This window comes from Rhinolophus hipposideros, assembly GCF_964194185.1.
Source record: "Rhinolophus hipposideros genome assembly, chromosome: 6".
Classification (NCBI taxonomy): domain Eukaryota; kingdom Metazoa; phylum Chordata; class Mammalia; order Chiroptera; family Rhinolophidae; genus Rhinolophus; species Rhinolophus hipposideros.
In genome coordinates this window covers 38921672-38944366 of record NC_138052.1, presented here as the reverse complement: position 1 = coordinate 38944366, position 22695 = coordinate 38921672, and the positions used below count along the sequence as shown (strand labels likewise).

At 39.2% G+C, this 22695-nt stretch overlaps 1 protein-coding gene across 13 annotated transcripts in view; it reads left to right on the top strand.

The window, feature by feature from the left end:
- Positions 1-22695, top strand: part of RBMS1 (RNA binding motif single stranded interacting protein 1) — a 197669-nt gene that overhangs the window by 56568 nt on the left and 118406 nt on the right. For 2 of the 13 annotated variants that reach the window (XM_081052659.1, XM_081052669.1), the window contains exon 1: positions 18195-18317. The exons of 6 other annotated variants lie outside the window; for them this stretch is intronic. In XM_081052659.1, coding sequence (XP_080908785.1) covers positions 18249-18317 — 69 coding nt within the window. In that variant the 5' untranslated portion in view covers positions 18195-18248. Of the gene's footprint in view, positions 1-18194; positions 18318-22695 lie in introns of those variants that run through there. 5 more of the 13 variants (XM_081052671.1, XM_081052666.1, XM_081052657.1 and 2 more) reach the window with 3 other exon arrangements.

Sequence of the window (22695 nt, the reverse complement as noted above, 5' to 3'; positions counted from 1 at the left end):
GTTTAGAAGTCACCAAGAATGAGGCGGCAGCCGCTCAAATCTGGACAGGAAGTGCTCATTCCTAAAATATAACAACTCTTGAGACCATCTTATCAAAAATCTGTTGGCTTCCAGTAGCAAAAGAAAAGTGCCTCTTTTGATTTAAAACATGTACACTTAAAACAAAAACAGAATTCGTAAGTCATTTTCTTTAATTTTTAAAAATTTATTTTTCAATTACCATTGACATGTAATATTAGTCAATAGTATATTAGTTTCCAGTGTACAAAACAACATAGTGATTAGATGTTTATATACCTCACAAAGTGATAACCTCAATAAGTCTTATTATCCATCTGACATTGTACATAGTTATTACAATATTATTGACTATATTCCCTATGGTGTACTTTCATATCCCTGTAAATTTTTTTTTCCAATTATAGTTGACATTCAATATTATTTTATATTAGTTTCAGGTGTACAGCATAGTGGTGAGACAGTTATATAATTTATGAAGTGATACCCCCGATAAGTGTAGTATCCATCTGACACTATACGTAGTTTCCAATATTATTGACTATATTCCCCATACTGTACTTTATATCCCTGTGACTATTTTGTAATGTAAGTATTAAACAATGCACCATATATACACTTTTAAGAAAAATTTGCAACAAATAACATCTTACGCATATATCAAGGGATAGTTTATTTGAGAGACATTGAAATAGATAAACATTACAATATTCTAAGTTTGATAAAGCACAGTCTAATTTGTATGGCGTTTTTTGGGGAAGAGGGCATGCCTATGTCTTGTCATTCTTTTTAAAGAATTTGAGACAGCTCAGATCGTATATGAGAAACTTGGTTTTTGTTGGACAACAAGCCACACTTTCATTGGGATGGTAAGAAAGATGAATGTAGTACATACTGATCATTTAGGTGTAATTAAGGCAATTTTGCTGATATAATAATAAATGATTTGAAAGAAATGGAAATAATTTAGTAACTTGACTTAAATAAGCAGGTGGTGCTGCCTGACGTCAGATTATTTCCCTCTTTCAAGGACTTAATGCTGCCAAGTGCTAACTTCCAAGAAGCAGTTTCTTAGACAACTGTGTTAGTGTTTGTTTAAGCAAAAGGCTTTTGATTGCAAGTAATAAAGACGCACTACTCTTTGTGTTAAGCATGGAGGTAGGATTGTTCTAAGTAATTGCAAAAGTAATTGATTGAGGTTTTTGCAATTTTTAACTGTTTAAACAGCAATTACTTTTGCACCAACGTAGTATAAGGGCATCAGCATCTCAGTTATGAGACCAGACCTCAAGGGAACACAGGAAAGCTGCCTTTCCAGGATTGGCGGGAACCATCGAGGCCCTGGGCCTCCTGGGGACCAACTGGATGACTGTTTCCAGTTCAAGGCACAAATTCAAGATCTGGAATTTAGAATTTTGCCTCTTGAACTTCCACCATTTATGTCACCCAATTGCTCTTTGTTTAGCTGGTTTCTGAGTCCGGTTACTTTGCTTCTTGCTATCTACTGGCATCTCATTCCTCCACTCCTGTGAATCTCATAGTTGTCAAAAATCCCTGCCCTGTACATCACTATTACAAGTGATGGATGATTCCTCTATCTCATTATTTCTGTTTCCTCTCAACTTCAGCTTAGTCATCGCCCCTCAGTGACCTCATGGCCTCCCTCCTTTGCACAGTGCCCAAGGCTTTGACTCTAGTAGGCTTACTGTAAATATTGGTTGAATGAATAGATGAGAAACACTGTTAGAGAATTTTAAAAGTAAGTTATTTTCTCTTGCAAGCGAACTATAAAGGAGCGAATAGGATTTAAAAGAATTAAAAGGCATCTGGAAGACAAAAGATATTTTGAAAATTTTAAGAGATCTGATCATCTCTCCTTGGGTTAAAAAGAATTCATTGTAATAGTAGTAAGAAATTATTTGTTTACACAAGCATTTCAGTGTATATGTTTAAAACAGAGTTTGAACTATCCCATTAAAATATAGAAGTGCTTTTAAATCCTCCCACTTCATGCTGTCCCATTTAAGCAGCTATACATACTAGCGGGGATGGAGATAATTTAACTTCAAGTGCCAAGAAGTGAAGTAGTCCTTTTGTTGACCATATTGCACTCAGGAACCAAGATTCAGGTCTGTAATACGGGTCTGAAGGCTACTTTTTTTTGGCTGTCAGATATTAATTCTTTGTGAACAGATTATCAATTTCTTATTATCTTAAGGCAATCATCTCTTTTACGTTCTTTTTTCTTTTCTTTTTTAAAATCTTCTACGTGCCTATAGCTAGTCATCTTTTAGCTTTTGCTTGCTCAGGATATAAAAATAAACACCAGGAAAGACTTGAATTCTTCATGCCCTTCCTAGCTTCTCTCCCCCTCCCCACCCCCGCCCAATATAAAAGATACGTTCAAGTTCATTCTGTAAAATCTTTCCTAGATTCTGGCATTTGTATAACAGTTTATAAGGAGATGGTAGATATAATTAGACCCAAATGTATAATTATTCTTTTCATTTAAAAGTTTTCAACTAAAAAGGCGGTTGAAGAAGAGCTTGAAAAGCAGTTTGAAATTCAGTTGCCGAGCTTTCCCTTTCCCAGCATGAATATCCAGTATTTATTTCCCCTTAGAGCATGAATATCCCCAGTTAATGGGGCTTTCATTCCTCCTGCACTTTGGAAATGATCAGCATTCCCAAATGCATTAGAGAGCATTTTCCCTCATTAGAGAAAAAGTGCTTCTCAGATCCTGAAGCCCTTCTGTGTGAAAACAAAACAAACTAGATAATAAAAGTGCTACATGAGTATGAGGGAAAATTTCTCTTTAATTTTATGAAAATTGAACTTTGTTTCTCAGACTCATAAGTCAATAAATCTAAAATAACTTTTGCTTATAGATATGCAACTGTGTGTTAGGCATTGAGCTAGACGCACTAGGTCTTAAGAAGCTTCGATTTCAGTGAAATGCACAGATAAATATAGTACTGTGTTTCCCCGAAAATAATACCTAACTGGAAAATAAGGCGTAGCATGATTTTTCAGGATGCTTGTAATATAAAATAAGCCCTTAATGCATCTGTTGGAGCAAAAATTAATATAAGACCCAGTCTTATTTTTGGAGAAATACAGTAGGGCTTATTTTATATTATAAGCAGCCTGAAAAATCATGCTAGGACATATTTTCCGGTTAAGTCTTATTTTCGGGGAAACACAGTATAACCAAAGTACACTATAAGTGGCCATAGCAGGCTGCGTATAGATTTCAGTGGTGATGAGAGAGAGAGAGACACAGAGAGAGACAAAACAGTGAATGCTGACCAGGAGAAGTAGAGGCTCGGAAGTTTAAACCATGAGTCTGTATCCCTAAGAAAAAAGCCAAGATTGGTTCTCTACATGTGGATCCCTTTGTTCAGGTGTGATTACTGAAGCACTAGTTGTGGGTGAACTCATGTATGGAAAAGAATCTAGAGCAGGGGGAAAGAGGGCAAAGGAGGACAACCAAAAGAGTAGACATCTTGGAATTCCATGAAGGTGAGTTACAGAACCAAGTCATTTTGGATGGGAGCCAAGAGGCACTTGGGGGTGAGTGGTGGCGGCAGAAGCCAGATTACAGTGGTCTAGATTACAGTGTCTAGAATGGGAGGTAAAGACCTACAAACTTCCACTGATGGATGTTCTTTTCAGAACTCTGATAGTGAAAGAGAGAAGGAATAAAATCGCTGAAGAAGCAAGGAAGCATTTTCCATTTTTTTAGAAAAGAGAAGACTAAGCTTTTTTAGGATAGAGAAGACTTGAGCAGGTTACTTTACGGGGAGAAAAGTCATTGCATCTGCTGTTCTTATTTCTAAAAGAAAAATATTACATTTTTATAGTAAAAAAAAAAAGTTAAGTAGCCAAGTAAAATGAAAGGAAGGGAGAGCGAGAGCGAGAGAGAGAGAACTAGTACAGATACTGGGTTGAAGAGATAGGTGAAGGTGATGGATGCAGGAAGTAATAGAGAAATTCATTTGAAATCAAGAATAGAAATGTAAACCTACATCTTGAAAAGAACCAGGAACATCTCTATTATTAGAATGCCAAGAAACACACACACACACACACACACACACATACACACATATTTGAGAAAGAACTGAGGGAAGTTCATGCAAATTAGTCCAAATGATGTCTGCCTTATTATTTGGCAGTGAAGAGTGAGCTTGAGAGTTTAAGGGAAAAAAGAAAAGGTTTTGAATTCTGTGTGGGATGGGGTAAGGATCCACTTGGAAATGAGTAAAATGAATAATAGGTGTAAGTGAATTTTTAGTGAAGCCAATAAGCATAGTTATGATTTGCAGTTGTCAGCAACTCAGGAGGAGGACTAGAAAAACCTGGTGGTCAAAAGTGCTCATCTGAAAGAATGAAAGGATTATAGATCCTGTGTTCTAGAAGTAAGAAAGTTGCATTGCCTGGTTTGGGGATTTAGATTGGTTGGAAGTAAGGGAAATGTGGGGAGGGAAATGTAAATGCTGGTGGTGATGGTGGTGACCTGATAGAACAGAAGAATGGAAAAATAACGAGAATGAAGGGTAAGCTTAAATTTCCACATCTGGAATGGGAAGAATAATGTTGGTATGAAGATTAATCAAACAATGCCTGTAAAATACTTATGTCTGGCACATATTGCATACTTGAAAAATGTTGTCTAATAATTTTATTAATAAAAAGTACAGCGTAGGTGGAAGAATGGGAATTTCAGAACTTGATACCTTGCAGTGATGTTAGTCACTGAAGTAAAGTGGATGTGCAGGTTTTCTTGAAGTGGAGTTGAAGGACTTGTAAGGTTGGGGTTTTCGATGAAATAATGTCACCTGGGGAAAGCTCTTAGCTATGTGCTAAATTATCTGAAGGTAAGTAAAGTGATGCTGAACGTAAGTAAATGCTGGTGACTAATCTTTATAATTTAACAAACTGAAGTGTCTTGTTTGCTTCTCCCTAAAACTCTGTAAGGGAGATACTATTTTTTCCCCTTTTTACAATTAAACAGATTTAGATTGCTAAACTAGCAAGTTGTTAGAATTGTCTTTCAAACACAGCAGTTTCTGTTGAAAGCCACTGCCTGTCCACTACTCCATACTCTAAATGGCAATAGCAGTCCTGTAGGTCTTAGAATGAGATGGAGTTCCTTTCAAGGGCTGTGTTGTTTTACATGGAAGAGGTACAAGGAAGAGGCAGATGCCTCTTGGTGTGGTTTAGACAGAATCGGCCCTGAAGTTTCAAGGGACCTTGCGTCATCAAGAGAAAGAAATTCTCAGCTGCTTTAATCATTCTAAAATACATTTTGATACCATCTTGGTTTATAATAAATACATGCTCACCCGAGAAGACATTTAATCATTCCTAAGCTCTCTTAGGTCAAGAGGCTGTAATTTTCATATATCTTATAGCAAGGCTACTTCCTCCTCTTCTTCTTCTCCTCCTGCTCTTCCTCCTCCTCCTCCTCATCTTCCTCCTCCTCCTTCTCCTCCTCCTCCTCCTTCTCCTACTCTTCCTCCTTCTCCTCCTCCTCCTCCTCTTCCTCCTCCTCATCATCATCTTCCTCCTCCTCCTCCTCATCTTCCTCCTTCTTCTTTTTTTTTTAGCAATGCGTTATATATCTATAACATATGCACATGCATCCAAGTGCAGGAGCGCTTACCTTCTCTGGGTCCTGTAACTGCTCTGTGGTTCGTCTGTTATAACAATGCTTTCAGATAAGGATGGGAGTGTATGTCCTCATCACATCTGACTCAGAATAATCCTGTAGAAGTCAGACACAGTGACTGATGGGAATATGTAGTATACTTCAGTTGTGCTGGACTTGAAAAGAGTTTCAGAACAAGTGCTTTATGGTGAAGCCAGGTCAATGAGCACTTGCCTTTGATGTCCTTACAGGGTGCCTTTCAGTGTAGGAAATAGTGGAGAGTACATGGTAAATCTTGGCTGTGGTTTCATCAGTAGAGGAGTTAATAACGTAAAGACACTAAGTTGACTGAATTCAGGCATTAATACAGTCCTCAGAAAATATAGTGAGAGGTCTTAGAAAATAGATGAGAGTAGGAAAAACTCACAGGGGGTGGACCATGAACTGTGATTTCAATAGAGTCAGGATGAACGTGGTTTGGCTGATGGAAAAACAGGCTGTTTCCTGGCAAAACTCAGAGCCAGAAAAGAGTGAATTCATGGGCAGCCAAAACACAAACCGTAGCTGGAAGAGAGGTAAAGGGGGAAAGGAGTTAGAAAGTAGAGTGCTTTTCAAGTGATGCTTAGAAATTTGCATTTGATGTGGGAGTACTAGGAAGTAGAATGATAACCAACGAAATCATAAAAAATTATTTTGGAAGCATGTACACAACAAATTGGAATAAATAAGAGCCACTCAGAGGGAGAAATAGAAGAAGTTCCAGCAATTCTAGTTTGAGGAAACTAGATAAAAGATATGGAAAGAGTCAGTACGAACTATAGAAAGAGTGCTAATTTAGAAATAGTGCATTTTCCCTGTTGAGTATAGAAATTAACTGAATCTTACCTGTTTCATCACTTGGATTTGTAGCATTTTTTAAGGGAGTCACTGTTACCTTTATACTTTCCAGACTAGACTCATATATCTACTTTTATTATTTTTTTTTAATATTTATGGGTAAAAGGGTAAAATATGCAGGTAAAGTAGTTATTTAAAAAGAAAACTTATAGGTGTTGGAGCACCAAGAGTCAGTTTCCTTCAGTTTTTGGAATTCTCTGAAAATCAACCTCACAAAGTTTTAGTACACTGATGTCATAAAAAAATACATTAATTGTGGAAATTTTCAAATGTACACTAAAGTAGAAAGAATAGTTTCAACAATTATCAACAATTTGCCCATTCTTAATTACTGATAGGATTTTTTAAATGTTGTGTGATAGAATGAAATAAACTGCATGGTTTTCTGTTACAAGAGTTTGTACTTCTACTTTAGAAAATTTAGATAATCATCAAAGACATAAATTATAATTTTTTTAAGTAAAGGGAATAGACAGATATAGAAACACGGGAAAACAGTTCCTATAGTGATTTGCAGTATTTTATAGACACGGTAAATAGCTTAAGTGAATTCTAAGACTTCTTAAAAGAGCCCCTAAAATAGAATATATTTTCAAATCACTCAAGAGATCATGAATTACAGAACCTGGAATGATATTCTTTAATACTGAAGAAGTTTGGCTAATAAATTGGAATTTATAATTCGTCGTTGAGTTAACATACCTCAAAATCATAAGCATGTTTTACTTTTATGGAGTAATAATATCTTCTTGAATAGGACTTGGTTGCATTTTGAAGATATTGTTTATTCATTCATTGAACCAATATTTGGATGCCTGTTATGTGCCAGGTCCTGAGTTAGGGGCTTAGGTTATATTAGTGGTTTGATATGTTAATAATTCCTCTAAGATAATCTTCAGTGTGAAATCAATTACAATTTTCTTTTATAACAAAGGGAAACATTACAGATAAATGAAATTCATGTATAATCTCTAATAGTCACTGCTTCACGTGTGAACCATTTACATGTTTTTCTATAATTGGGTCCTCTTACCTGCTAACTTACTACTTTTGATTCACTTTGTAATTTCATATCAATTTTAAGGATTGTGATAACCATTTTAGATGTCTTTTTATTTGACTTATCTGATCTATATAAAAATTACTTTTCTATTCTGAAGCCCTAGGAAGACTGAGAACTGGCACTCCGGGTCCAGATGGGAATCTGTAAGACTCATAGGCTGGGCTAGGTTCTGTGTGCCACACCAACACTGATGGCCGATCTTGTGAGTGTGTGTGTGTGTGTGTCTGTACGCATATGTGCTTGCGACTAAAACTTGCTAAAGAATGAACAGTCCAGGATTAATGTTATCAAGTTATGTTTGCCACTGACAACTTTGAAGCACCCATAGCAAGAAGGGTGGAGTGGAGAAATTCGATAAATATCTACAGGTTTACCTTCATCTCCCTTTAACCTTTCTTATTATATGAATGCATTTTATATCTAAAACACTATGGGTGTAACTTGATGTGATTGCATGTGTGTGGATGTGGGGGGACGGGCGAGGGGGGAAGAACAAACAGCTCAGCTTGTTCCTTTGCGAAGGATGCCTTTGGGATCCTTCTCATTCTAACTTGTGAAGGTTCTCATACTAACTTGTGAAGACTGTGCCTACTAGTTATACCATGTTTCCCCGAAAATAAAACCTAGTTGGACAATAGTTTATATGAGGGTTTTGTAAGAGTCACTGTCAGATCTCCTTGGAAAAACTGAGTGTGTGAAATATTTACTTGTAACCACTTAATAGCTCTTTGTTCTTCAGAAGGTTAAAAATGAGGTTTTGAAAAAAACATATTTCTCAAGCCAAGGCTATGAATAGGACGAACATGTGTGTGCATTTGCACGCATGTGTTCATGCACCTGTGTGCCATACTGCACAGATTTGAAGACACTTTTTTTCACATTTCAACATCTCTGAAATCAGGATGCATCTTATAACTTATGATGTCTTATAATCAGTGGTGTCCAGTTTTTCAAATGTTAACATCTCAATAATTGTCAAACATCTTATAATCGTGGTCTCTTAGATTGCATGGCATACAGTTTATATCCAAATATCTATAGGAGACTGGTTTCAGAGAGATGAATAGGACATTTCTCTTTTCCCTAAAAAGTAAAGCAGGAAGATTTATTCTGACAGTAATAGTTGAGGTCAAGAGAAACCATTTGGTTGTGGAATCCCATTTCCTTAATAAGTCACATACAAATGCAAAATGCAACATTCATTACAACCCCTCTTATGATCCTAAGTGATCTAAAGATTAGGGTGCAAATTCACCATGTTTAATATAATCTGTAAAGCATATTCTTTAAAATTTGATCATTCTGTAGCTTACATTCCCCTCTTTCTAACTTCAGATAATCATTGTTTTGAAAAGAGGGTGAAAATTATCATTTCTGCCATTTGTGTTTGTGTGTATACAAAAGGTAACTTCCCTCATTCGTGCATACCTCCAAAAAATGTGAAGAGCAACGGGTTAAATAACCCCTTAAAGATTTATTGGTTGTTTAATCTTACAAAATTGTTAAGGCTCAAATAAGACTCCCCCTCACTTTTATGGGTGGAGTAGTAGTGAATACAGAGAAAACCACTATATATGATCTGCAGAAGACATGGACTCTAGTCCTGGGGTAGAACTGTGATGGATAGGTTCAGATTTGGAGGCATTTAACCAAGAACTTTCTACACGATGTGACTAAATATGAATAGATAAGATGAATGTATTATTACTCAAGGTGTGCATGAGAGACAGTAGCATTCATTCTATTATTGAAATATTTATTGAGCTAGGGCAAGTTGTTTAACCTACCTGAGGCTATTTCACTTGTCCAAAAATAAGTGGAGAATGCCTGTCCTGCCCCCTTCCCTGAGATTTTAATGAGATAAGATGTAATAAAGCATTTTGTAAATTGTAACTATTTATACATTCGTTCTGCTATATGTACACATACAAAATATTTTTAAAAGTATGTTTTATAAATAGGTCTGAATATAAATATATACATATATAAATAGGTATGAAAAATGTCTTCAGAAATTACCTACTTCTTCCTCCTGGCACCTTCTTCCAACTCAGAAGAGTTTAACAGGATTTTAATGCTTAATAATCCCTTCGTTGAAACATCATCACATTTATCACTAGATCAAGTATTAGATTGGCAGGTGAAAGGAGGGTGGTTCTGGGAGGGTCTGTGTAATATGTTGTCAGCGTTCTGGGAGTGTTCTTTATAGTTGGGAATTAGAAACTGCTGATGTCATGATCAGTCATATTGTCATGACAACATCAGAATTCCTTCACTCGCCTTCTCTTTGCTTGGGGAGTATCGATTTGCCACAGGTCTGTCATCAGTTTGCCCTGTGTGTTAAGGGTATTAGATAACCCGGAACTAGTCATTCTTAAAGACACTTAGGGTGGGGATTTTTGTAAGCTCCTTATGTGGCCCGTTTCAGAATTCTTAACTAACTATTCTAATGTTGGCAAGTTTGCCTTCCTTACATATTCAACTTTGTAGAAATTTATTTCTAATTCTATATTTTCTTGTTTGAACATTTACATTTATAGTTCAAATGGAGAATGAAAAAGAACTTTCAGCATCCTCATTTACTTAAAAAATGTCGTTAATTATTTTATCATCCTCCTCTTCAGGTGAAATAGACCTAATTTAATGGTAAGCTTTGCAAGTGAAGGAAAAGGGAAATCTTTTACTGTGGGTTTTTTTTTTCCTTCCGTGTTTTGAATGCTTTAAAAACTAACTTGTGCTATGGATCCTAAGTTTTTGATAGACATTGTCATTCTTAGTTTATATGAGGGTTTTGTTTGTCTCTGGTACAGTTGCTCACCCTGTACTGTCAAAGTTATCATTTGAACAGTTATTTTTGCTCATGGAAAGGAGGTAGTCATTGGAGGTTTGGATTCTGTTTTTCATGATTTAGAGATTTTTTTTTTTTTTGGCTCTAGTTTTCCACAAATTCTGTTGATTTCCTAAGTACTTTTTGTCTTTTCCCAGGTCATATAGTGAGAGGTGGATGAGATTAGCTATTTCCACAGCACACCAGCCCCTCCCTTCCTCATGCCAGTTCTTGTCCTTTAGCCATAGTTTGCTCACACCCATCTCTTTAGGTAAGCTGTCGTTTCAAAGATCACCTAATAATATATTTTTTCATAATTTGTAAGTTTTACTATAATTCACAAAAAAATTATTGAATTATCTTGATGTATTCTGAAAATAAGCACTTCTTTTCCTGTAAGCTTGCTATAGGAATGGAGAATACATGACTGCTCCAATACTAGATTTCCACAGTCAAAGAAGATAGAGGACTGAGGCATCCATCCGTAGTTCATTCTCCTTTATTTTGTTATATAATTAAATTAAAAAATAAATTTTCAATTACAGTCAATATGTCAACTATAAGTTTCACCTGTTCAGCATAGTGATTAAACGTTTATATAATTTAAGCAGTGAGCCCCTCAATAAGCCTAGTACCCGCCTGGCACCGTACATAGTTGACAATATTATTGACTATTTCGTAGGCTGTAATTTATATTCAAGTGACTATTTTGTAAGTGCTGATTTGTATTTCCCTTCACTTTTTTCACTCTGACATCCCCACCTCCCAACCCCATCTGGCAATCATCAGTTTGTTCTCTGTATCTTTGAGTTTGTTTCTGTTTTGTTTGTTCATTTATTTTGTTCTTTAGATTCCACATGTAAGTGAAATAATATAGTATTTGTCTTTCTCTGTCTGACTTATATCATTTAGCATAATACCCTCTATTTTGCTATAGAACTGGATCTACAGATACAAATTCAATGTAATGTAAACCTAACCAAAACAAAAATCTTGGATTTTTAATTCATATAGCCCCCCTCCCCCATTTTGATTTTTGGAAAGAGTAAGAACCCATATACCCATTTTCATACAAAAACTTAAGAAAAATTTAAATTGTAGAGAACCTTTATTCCACAAATTTGAGTGAACTCTGAATTTTATTAACTATTCTACAACAGCAGAATAATAACTAATTTATAAACTGATTATATGCAAAAACTTTTGAGTGTTAATTATTTGCTTTGAATTTGGAGGATGTTTTGCCATAGAGAAAAATGTCCTAAGAGGTGATTAGGACTTTGGCTGACCTATAAGCATCTATGAATCCCATAGTGAAGCTAATTGCTAATATGGTCTCCCACTATTTTTTGAGAAAAAAAATGTGTTCTTAGTCTCAGTTCAGGTTTTGGAAAATACCTTTCAGCTAATACCGTCCCAAATTCTAGAAGATTGTTCTTTCTGCCTCTCTCCCAACTCCATCCCACCAACAATCCCAGAAAATAAAACTGGTTGCAAGAGAGAAGTGACACCTTAACTATCAGTTAAATGAGATTTGGGAGCAAGGTTGGGTCAGAATATATATCTGTGCTATTAACTATATATTCTAATATTGGAGAGTTTGCCTTTATATTCAACTGAATGGAAATTTTATGTAATTCCATATCCCTTTTTAAGTGACTTGCCCAAGGTCACACAGATGACAATTGATGAAACCAAGATGCCCACCCAGGCTTGGGCTCTTAAGTTTTCCCCTAAGGGGTTTAGACTTGTCCATAGGTAATAGTGGTGATAATAACTATCATTAGTATTATTAGAAGCAGGGGACTTTGGAGTTGGAAAGACCTGAGTTCAAACCTCAGCTCCATCAGATATGACCTGTGGCCTTAGGAAAATCACTTAAACCTCTGAGTCTGTTTTCAGTAAAATGGGATAATCATCATTTTCTCATGGCGTGTGTGTGTGTGTGTGTGTGTGTGTGTGTGTGTGTGTGTGTGTGAGAGAGAGAGAGAGAGAGAGAGAGAGAGAGAGAGAGAGAGAGAGAAGAATGTGCTGAGAAAGTACCTGGAGTATAGTAGTTACTAAATAAATGATAACTATGATTCATTAGTTCATGCAGAGAAGCACACTAGGGCAAAGCCTACTTCTTCTGTTTTGTTCACAAGGGTAGATTTAGGAATCATCAGAATATTGCCTCTGGTAAAATACATCAGAATATGCCTATGTTTATGCTTTCTATTAATATATACCTTCTAGGATTATAGCTGCAGAGCTATAGTTTTATTATACTGGTTTCATTTTTATATACATGCGATTTTATATGTGTCTAGGGAGACTTTAAGTCTAGAATAAGAATCAGAGACATGTTTTAAAAAGCAAAGTAGTAAATAATAGAAAATATTTCTGCTACTTTATAAATAGAGTACTTTATCAATTCTTTTTTGTACCACGAAAGAACAGAAATTTAAAGAATCTGCTGACCTCATGTCTTTCTCTTTTTTTTTTCTGTTTTGCTGGGAACCAGAGGCTTTGTGAGCCATCAAGACTCTAAGTGTAAATAATTTTTTAATGTGAACTGCTTACACTAACCAATACTATTTGATTATATTGTATTCATTAAAGCTTGTAATTTGAAATAATGTTGGATGAATTTTCCTCTTAATTCCTTTCTATTTTTAATATGACCCAAATAGAGAAAAAGGGGGAGGGTGCCTGAAAGGCTTTAGCAATGATAGAGGGATAGAACCTGCTGTAGTTCTCTTCTTTTGTTGATAGAGGTCTCTATTCTTATCTCATTGGACATCTTCTTCTCTGCCTCCATTTATTTTCATTCTTTCAAAGCTTAACTTCCCCCTTATACTTTGTAGTGATTTCATTCAAAGGCTCCTCTCCTCTATGGGGCTCAGTAATGTGTGTGTTGGAATGGGGGGTGCCCTAACCTTTTGACTTTTCATCATCTCCCTTCAGAGAGTTCATCAATTAGCAGTGATTTCAGCAGTGATCACCCCTATTCTACATCCTCCCTCATCCCTGCCATTTCTCTCAAGTTCTATTTTCCTAGTTATCTGCACAGTACTTCTTTCTGAATGTCCTTCAAACAAAACATTTATACAGCTGAGCTTCCCACGCCCATGTTATATATCCTGTATTGATCTCTCCCTCCTGTGGACGCCCTCAGCCATAATTGTCTAGACCACTTGGCTGGCACTTATCGCTTAATGTCTGCGTTATTAGAGTACAGCAGCTTGGTTGCTGTAGGGGTTATAAGTACTCACCTGGGAATTAGAGCATTACTTATAAGTCTTTTTGGAGACACAGTATTATAGAGTTGAAGGAGCACAGGACAAAGTCTTTGAACCCTAGCTAGGTCTAGATTTTAACACTTGCTAGCTACTTATGAGTTCTATGGTAGGTCAGTCAGTCTTATTTTTTTCCCTCTCCTCTGTAAATGGAGCCTAAAAACCATTCCAGCCTTATAGGGTTGTTGTGAAAGTGAAATGAGATGTGAAAAGATTTACAACTGAAAGTCTCCTTTTCAAATTGTTTCTATGGGACAAATGTCTTCTAAATTCAGATTCTCAAATTCCAGTTTAGAAGTTGCAGGTCTCAATCTCTTGGAAGTTGCAGGTCTCAATCTCAGCCTAAGATTGCAGGCTTCCGCAGGTACTCACGGCCGCGTCCTCATTATCCTCAAGCGTATACTCCTCCTGCCCTGCAGAGTATGATCCCGATACGGCTCACAGTCTTCCCGTTCATACAGATACGGCCCTAGTCTAACACATAATTTCTTTAAAGGAAATGGGACAAAAACAAATGTGGGAGAAAAACTTCCGTGCACCTAGGCTATTGAAACAGAGGGTTTTGCAGGCTTTTTTATTTTTTTGTAACCTCTTAAAGTTACGTATGTGGTATACTCAGCCTTAAAAAGCATACTCATCTGGCTACTCAGCAGGTATCAGAAAGGCAGCCTTCCCTTACCTAAATTTGCTTTTTATTTCTTGTCAGTTTCGACTACAACCTTGCTTCTTCTGCTCTTTAATGGTCAGCCAGACTTACTAAGCATCGGTCATTTACACAGTACACTCACTGAAATCTACAAACCAACACTATAAAACCTGGAAAAACAATAACAACTACCAGTCACTGAGCTGGGCACTTTTGCTGGTGTATTATATATATACTTAAGACAATCTGTGAGGAGACTGGGACTCAGAGAGCTTAACTAACTTGCTCAAAGCAGTGTGGCCAGGAAGTGGAAATCCGAATGTGGAGCCAGATGTGTTTGGCTCTTTTAATTTTGTTCCTTGCATTGCAAAGTCTAGATTCACTTAAATTATCTGAAGAAGTGGGGAGGGGGCTGAGTATACACAAGGGGGTTAAGTATACACATGGAAGGGTTGTTGTAAGTCTTAAGAGCTAAAGCAGCTCTATGGCCTCTGGCTCCCTCCATCATCTACTGGCCAGGAGCTCACCCGCTCCTGGCAACTACTTTACTTTCTGCTTGCTGCCAGTCAGCTTCCTGTTTACTCATAGTTTCTGCTTCCTCATAACCTTGGCTTGCATATGGTTTTGGCTTTTTGTGGCCTCAACTCTACCTCCTAGAACTCTTGCCATTTCTGCCCCTTTCCTAACTGGTTCAGCTCTTGGAATTCTCTGAATCAAATTCCCAAGGGTGAGAATCTGATTGGCTCTGCTCATTTTTTTCAATCCCAGGCATGTCATAGGTCACTGGCCCATCTGTGGATTGGCTGCCCTTGGGTCAGATTCCCACAATTTTACCCACCAGCTGAACTGGGGGAGGAGGGTGATGTAGGGCTGTCTAGCAGCAAAGTCTTAGTTTCCCTTTAAGGAGGATAAGCATGGACAGAACAGATTCCAAAGCCCTTATTCTTATAACTTGCAGTTTCTCTGGAGTGTTTCCTCACTTTGTCTTAAAATGTATTTGTTTCAAAGGTCAATAAACTTTTTCAGATGAATTGCACCAGCATCTATCTGTGTAATCACTTACAACTAAGCACTTGTGAATATCTATAATTGATTATATATACACATGTGGTTTCATATTTCTGTTTTTTCTCTTATGTTAGAATCATATGGGCTTTAGTGACTTTATTACATTTTATAGTCTTTGATGGTGGAAAATCTATCTTCTCCTTTGTTTATAATGCTTTGCTTAGTCAAGAGTGTAGTACCTACCTAAGTCTGGAACTTTTGAACCCTGGCTGGTAGATATTGTTTTTAAAATGTATGTTTTGTGTTCTCTCCTTTTATGTCATTCATCATTATAGAACAATATATTTTGTTGCTAATTAGATACGCTTTTTATTCTTAAAGAGTCCTTTTAATATTCTTTCAGTATCCTTAGTATATTTTAGTATCTAATATACTAATTCTTTTAGTATTCTAATTTAAAATTTATTATCACTTAAAATATGGTTTTACCCTGTAAAGCTATTGCAAGGTATCAAGTCTTAGCATTCTAGAATAGCACAACATCCAAAGTATCATGACCATAGAGGAGAGTCATAGAAAAATTAATCTACACTGTTCTTTTGTGGTTTACATTGTGGTTTCCTAAGACCAGTCATGATAACTGAGGTTGTATGTGGAATTTCTCCCATAGATGACAGATTGGAACCGTGGGGATCTTGAGCACAACGTTCTCAGGAAAAGGCACCTCTGACTTGAACAGTTCTACCTAAAATCTTATATTTTATACTTGTGGTTGATAACTTGCTGTAAAGGGTCCTAGCCAAAGGAGATAGCAAATGGGGGCAGCCAAAACAATTGTAAATGTTCAGAGTAGCAGGAAACAGTTCTAGCATGTATATTCTAAAATAGTTCTAGCATATATGTGTACATGTATATTATGTATATAATGTATACACATATACACATACTGAAAGTTGTGCTTTATTACATCATTTTACAGGACAGACGTTTCTGTGACTGTCATCTAGCAAGTTCTTACTTGACCATTGTTTGCCTCATAAGGTGCCTAGAATAAGTTTCTTTGCTGCTGATATTTTTTTGTTTTAATGAAAAGAATTAGGACTTATATGTCTAAATCCTTGTATTTGGTTGATTTTGATTAGGTGAGACTTGCTAGTTTTAATCACTTTCACCAGAGAATGTTAGGAGCACTTCTGAGTGTAGAGTCGGGACCACTAAGTTACCAGCAGGATATCTAAGATGGACATTGGTCAGTTCTTTGCTCCTGGACAAACTCTCAAATGGCTACAGCTTTGCTAGAAGACGCAATTTCCATAGGAGACACTTTGTTTTCCTTCTGGCAGCCAGAAGCTAAGAGCCTTCACTTCTCAGCGAGTTAGGATTTTTTCATTATCAGAGCAGATGGCCCTTTCCAGGAAGGTGTTAGAGGCCAGATTCCAAGGAAGAAACTCTGTAATACTTACTGCAGTGATATTACCTTGTAGTATTCACAGCTGAACAGGCCAACTTGAAAGATGGCAAGCCTGCCCCAGAGGCCTATCCAGAGAAGGTGGGCTCTGCCTGTGGAACTTGCTGCAGATGCTTGCCTTGTACAGGTTCTAGGCTTGATTCACCAACGCAAAGGTGAGCCGGAAAAGGGGCATCTTGAGTCGCCTGAAATAATTTCAACTGGGAAACAAAGGAAACTACCTCCGTCCTTTGTCCCTTTTTTGCAGTTTCTGTGTCCCTTCAATAGAACACATCTATGTCTCATATAATAATTAACACATAGGAAGATGATACTGTTCCGATCTTCTGGAAGGCTTACCAAGACGATGGCCTTAAATCATTTTCGCCCTTTGATAGTGTCATCTTGAAGATAAGCTTGTAAACTGTGGCATAGGAATGAAGTACGGAACTTTATCGTGCGTATTTGCGGTGAGGGTGTGGGGAGTGGAGACCTGTTTTTTGCTGCTAAAATTTTACCGTATGATTTGGGAGAACGGGGGGGGGGGGATTTGCAGAGGTTTGATGGAGGTTGATTTGTTCCTTGAAGTAGGAGTGACTGCCCGCACCTTTTCTGGGAGAGTGGGGGGATAGTTTGGAAGGATGAAGGAAAAGAGAAGACCTGGGATCAGTTGGCTTCCTATCCAGGTGTCAGAGCGATCCCCGAAGCGATGCCCTTAAAAGGGGCTTCGAGCTGGGGTGCAGAGCTGCCGTTGGTGCTCAGGCCAAGAGACGAGGGGGAGAAAAGAAAAGAGGAGGGGGTTGGCTACTCCGAGGAATGTGCGGCATGCGGGGAGCCAGACCCAACCATTGCTCCAGAGCGGGGGCGCCGGCGGCTCCCCGAAGCGCGCGGCCCCGGCTCCGGCCCCCAGCCCGGGAAGGAGCGCGCGGGGGCTGGCCGGCCCGCGGGGCTGCGGGCGCGGTGCCCACCGGGCGGGTGGGGAGGCGCGGGTGGGCCTGGGCGCGGCGCGGGGCGGTGCGCGGCCGCCTCCCCGCCCCCGGCCGGCGCGCTCTCAGGGCGGTGGTTGAGGCCGCGGTAGGTGGGGACGCGGCGGCGCTGCTCCTCCGCTGCCGCCGGGAGAGTCGGCGGCGCCGCCAGCTCCGCGCGCGAACTCCCGTCCATGGCACGCAGGGCGGCGGCCCCCCGAGCTGTCCGAGTCTCGCCCGCCGCCGCGCCGCACTTTTAGGCGAGTCCCGAGCTGGAGGGCGAAGGAGGAGTCCGCCCCGAGCTGCAGCCCCCGCCGGCCGCCGCCGCGCGGCGAGAGGGAGTTCCCGGAGCGGCCGCGGCCGGGCCGGCCCCCGCCCTGCGCCCTCCCCCTCGCGGCGAGGCTGCCCCGCGCCCGCGCCCGCGCCCGCCGCCCGCGCCCGCCGCGATGATCTTCCCCAGCAGCAGCGGCAACCCCGGGGGCAGCAGCAACTGCAGGACGCCCTATCGCAAGCAGGTGAGGCGGCGGCGGGGATGCCGCCCGGAGGCCGGCGGCCCCGCGTGTACAAAGGGCGGCAGCGCTCGGCCGGGCCCCGCTCTCCTCCTCCGAGGGACCGGGCTGGGCGGTGACCTTGTTTCGGAAGGAGGCGGCCCGCAGGGACGGCTCGGGCCGGCGACCTTAGCTGGGGAGATGCCCTCGACCCCGCCGGCCGGGCCGGGTGGGAAGTGGAGGAAGGGGAAGGGCGGAGAGGCGGCGGGAGCCGGAGCGCGCCGGGCGGGGGGCTTCGCCCAGCTCTGCAACAAGTTTGGGTTTTTTTGTTTTGTTTTGTTTTGTTTTCACCCTGAAACCTTTGTGTGTAGAAGAGTACGATGATCAGTCGTAAGGTTGGTTTGCAACAATCTTCACTTGGAATCTCAAAGAACCTGCCTGATTCGTAGGAAACCCGGAAGAGCAGAGAGTGTGTGTGTGTGTGTGTGTGTGTGTGTGTGTGTGTGTTCGCGCGCGCCCCCCTCCTATATATATTTAAAAAAAAAAAAGAAAGAAAAGAAACAGGAACTTCTACTGTCACTTTCTCAAGGTTTTCAGTTTTTAGAAGCACAGGGAAATCCTGTGACATCCTCGTTGCAGAGATAACTTGGATAAGCCTGAGTCATACGTGCCTTTCTTTCTTTTAATACCGTTTCATACATTTTTGAACAGCTTGAACTCGAAAGGCACTTTAGTGGTTAGATCAAAATCCCCTGCTGGGAAAAGGAGTGGAGCTAGGAACTTATACTTGCGGCCTTTTGTTTTTCATCTTTGTTTTTAAAAGAAGGTTACTGAAGCCATGTTGTGATAAATCTCACAGAGCCTTTCAGCAGCAGGAATAACAAAACCTAGCTTTAAATTATGTAAAAAATGTGCAGGACTGTTTAGAAAAGGTTAAACTGATTTAGAGGTCAGTGGCAAGATGCTTGTTGAGAAAACAAAAACACGATTGCAGATATTTTTCTTCCATAATAAATCTCTAGTCTACATCCTTAGCCGCTGAGACAAATCAATTAAGTTATTATCCCAATAATGGTACAAGCGGACTGTATCCTTCCATGCAGACCACGGCTCTGTTAAGATCATGACAGATGACAGTGATGCCTGGTGGCTTTCCTGAAGGCGTTCACAGGGTTATGGATTACATTTTGTGCTTTTTGTTCTCAAAGTCATTATTTGGGGGGTGGGGAGGGAGTGGAGGGTATATCCTAGGATAAGTATATCTGAAAGTAGGGCTAATTTTGTCAGACAGTGATGGTGTCAGAGAGTATTGCTTTCTGGTCTTTGGTTCTTGTTAGCTTTCCCTTAAAAAGGCAGTAAACACACCCTGGTCAGTGTGCTTTTGCTGTCCAAGTCGATGGAACTTTTACCAGGCTTCAGAAAAGCCTCCTCCTTTAATTGAAAAAAAAAAAAAAAATTTGCATTTGCGACTTGGCTGAAGTAGATGCTGAAATTGTCAAGATTCAGAGCAGACATCCCTAAACTCAGTTCATGTGGCCTCATTTAAAATAAATGCCCTCTGGTCCAGCACACTTAACATCAACTTCTTAAATGAAGCCAATTTACAATAAATATTATTCTCCTGAACCCTCCTCCCCCACCCACCTCACTGTACCTGAAAAGATGGCTAATTATGTAAAGGCCTTGTGTATTCATTTATTTGTTGTCAAAACCCGGCGGGGCGTTAGCTCTGAAATGAGGAAAAAGCTCTGAGGGCAAGGCCTTTTGCTGTGAGGGGCTGGAGGTTTTGTGTGTGAAGGGGGACAGCCTGCTGGTCTGGAGCACGCTGATAAGATGCTCTTCTTTTCACTGGGCTCTCCTTAGATTCAGAGACTAAAAGGGCTGACTGAATCAGAAAAACAAACAGACTTTCTTTTTTCTATAGGCAAAGAAAGAAATGAATGTGTAGGCATTATACAGACACAAGACCCCGGGCACCAGTGGTATTTGAGTCAAAGGTTTCTTTTGTTAGAATTTAGTCATTCACTGGGAAAGCACACTTCCAGCACGGGACCTGGTTACCATAAGTGAGTTTGTGATCTCATCCTGGCTTAGTCTAAACGGGAAGTCTAATTAATGCTTTTTATAAGGTTTTGTGATGTTAAGCTTGCACCTTTTAGTTCATATTAGTTCATTTTGATGAAAGAATAGGTAACTTTTAGGTGTGTAATGCAGTTTGATTTTTAAATATGCCATGTTTCCCCGAAAATATGACTTAGCCAGACCAGCAGCTCTAATGCGTCTTTTGGAGCAAAAATTAATATAAGACGGCATTATATTATGTTATACTTGGTATTATATTATTATATTATATTATATTATATTATATTATATTATATTATTATATTATATTAAAGACTGGGTCTTATATTATCTTAAAATACGAGTTGGTCTTATATTAATTGTTGCTGCAAAAGACACATTAGAGCTGATGGCCTGGCTAGGTCTTATTTTGGGGGAAACACGGTAATCAGCTTTTAGAGCCGTTCAGATAATATGCCTGTAGAAAAAATATTGAGTGTGAGGAATACTTAAAGATTACCTTTGGGGGAAAAAATAATGAGTCAGAATCACACTTGTATTATACCTGTATAATAGTAGTAACCAACCATCATTGAGCACCTTACCCGCCTAGTGGTCACTGTTCTAAGTGTTTCAGTGGATTAACTCATTTAGTCATCTTGACAGTACTGTGAGGAAGGTAATAATAATAATATCCCCATTGTAGAGTTAAGAAAACTGAGGCATAGATTAAGTAACCTGCTCAGTCTATCCAACCCACAGCGCAGAGCCAGGATTTGGACCCTGGCAGCCAAGCTCATAAAAACCACCACACTGTAAGTGCCTGTTTACAGTCACATCTCAATAAAAACTCTGACAGAGCTCATTTGCATCACTGCCCACTGCACTGCTGGTCTCAGAAGGACAGTTTAAGGATTCCTCCCTTGGAGAGCCCAGGTGGAAGTTTTGAGGTTGGATGTGAAGGATGAGGTAAATGGATCATATGGATGGTGGGCTCGTGATATTTGGAAGCAGCATTGAAGTCAGAATATTGCGCTACTGAATGATTGTACAATTTCTTCTTAAAACTTTATTTTACATGTAGTGGTGTCAAGCAATTTCAGTTAAAGCAGAGGTGGGTGATGCTTGTCCCCTTCCTGCCCCCACTAGTATTTCGAGGACATCAAGGAGCATTGATCTCTGGCATCATCGAGGATAAACAGGATTTTCCTGCCTCACAGGCCTCTGAGCACATTAGAAATACACCTGCTTGGCTCAGGTCAGAGTGAGAGGCTTTTGAATGGAGTGATGTAACCCCCGTAGACAGTATCTACACACGATGGTTGGTTTAGGTCTCAGTGGAGAAATGTCCTATTATTATTGACTGTGACTTTCAGATACATGGTATTCATTAAGCAAATCCAGTCTGGTTATGTGAAAGCAGCACCTCCCACAGCCAAACCATTTATCAGGACTTGAAAAGTTGTGAAAATACTTTAGTGTGTTTCTAAAGAAAAGGGTGTTTTATGCTGAAAAAAATCTTTACAAATAGAAAACGAATATTTCCATTTTTAAAAAATTCTTTTATTAGCTCTTTCTCTTTGTGTTGTCCATTTTGAACTGCTTTTTTCAGGTAATTGACTCAGTTGTGTCATACACTTTGGTTTTTAGCAAATTGTGGCAAGCCCTTTTTTGCTAGGTAATAATGTTCTGGTGGTTTACAATTGGGGCTTGGGGGGTAGGGGAGTGAATGCAAGAATTTTCGTGGATGTGTATATATTTCTTGATCTTGAACAAATGATTTTGCCAAATAATAGCCGTACTTGTTCAGTGTTACTAACTTTTGATGAGTGAAGTACTTCTCTCCACAGTTTAAGTAGATTTCCATAGTTTGCTGCTTTCTTGAAGATTAACTGGGTGTAGCTGCACATGAAGAATTCAGCAGTGATTCAGTTAAAAGGATGACATACAAAGCTGTTGATTAATCCTCTTCAAGCAGTTTCTGTTCACAGCAATTTATGTATAGTAGATTGGGTTTTGTTAAAGTTTGAAGATTAAAGTTGTGCGTAGAAATACTTAAATGAACACTGCCCGTGCCAGCCCCAATTTGTTGTATCAAAGAAGGTAAACATACTTGAGTCACAGAGATTGGAGGTTTAGGGAAAATTAGCAGAAAATTAAATTGCTATGCGTAAGTAAGGTCTTGTCCTGTTTTTGTAATAGGCTATCTCCATGTGTTTGTGATTCAATAGTATTTATGAGTTAAGGTATCTATGCTTTAAATATGTATCCATAACCATCGGAAAAGCACAGAATTCCCCAGCCCTGATAACCCGGTTTTCCTTTGGCATCTCACTTCGTTTTC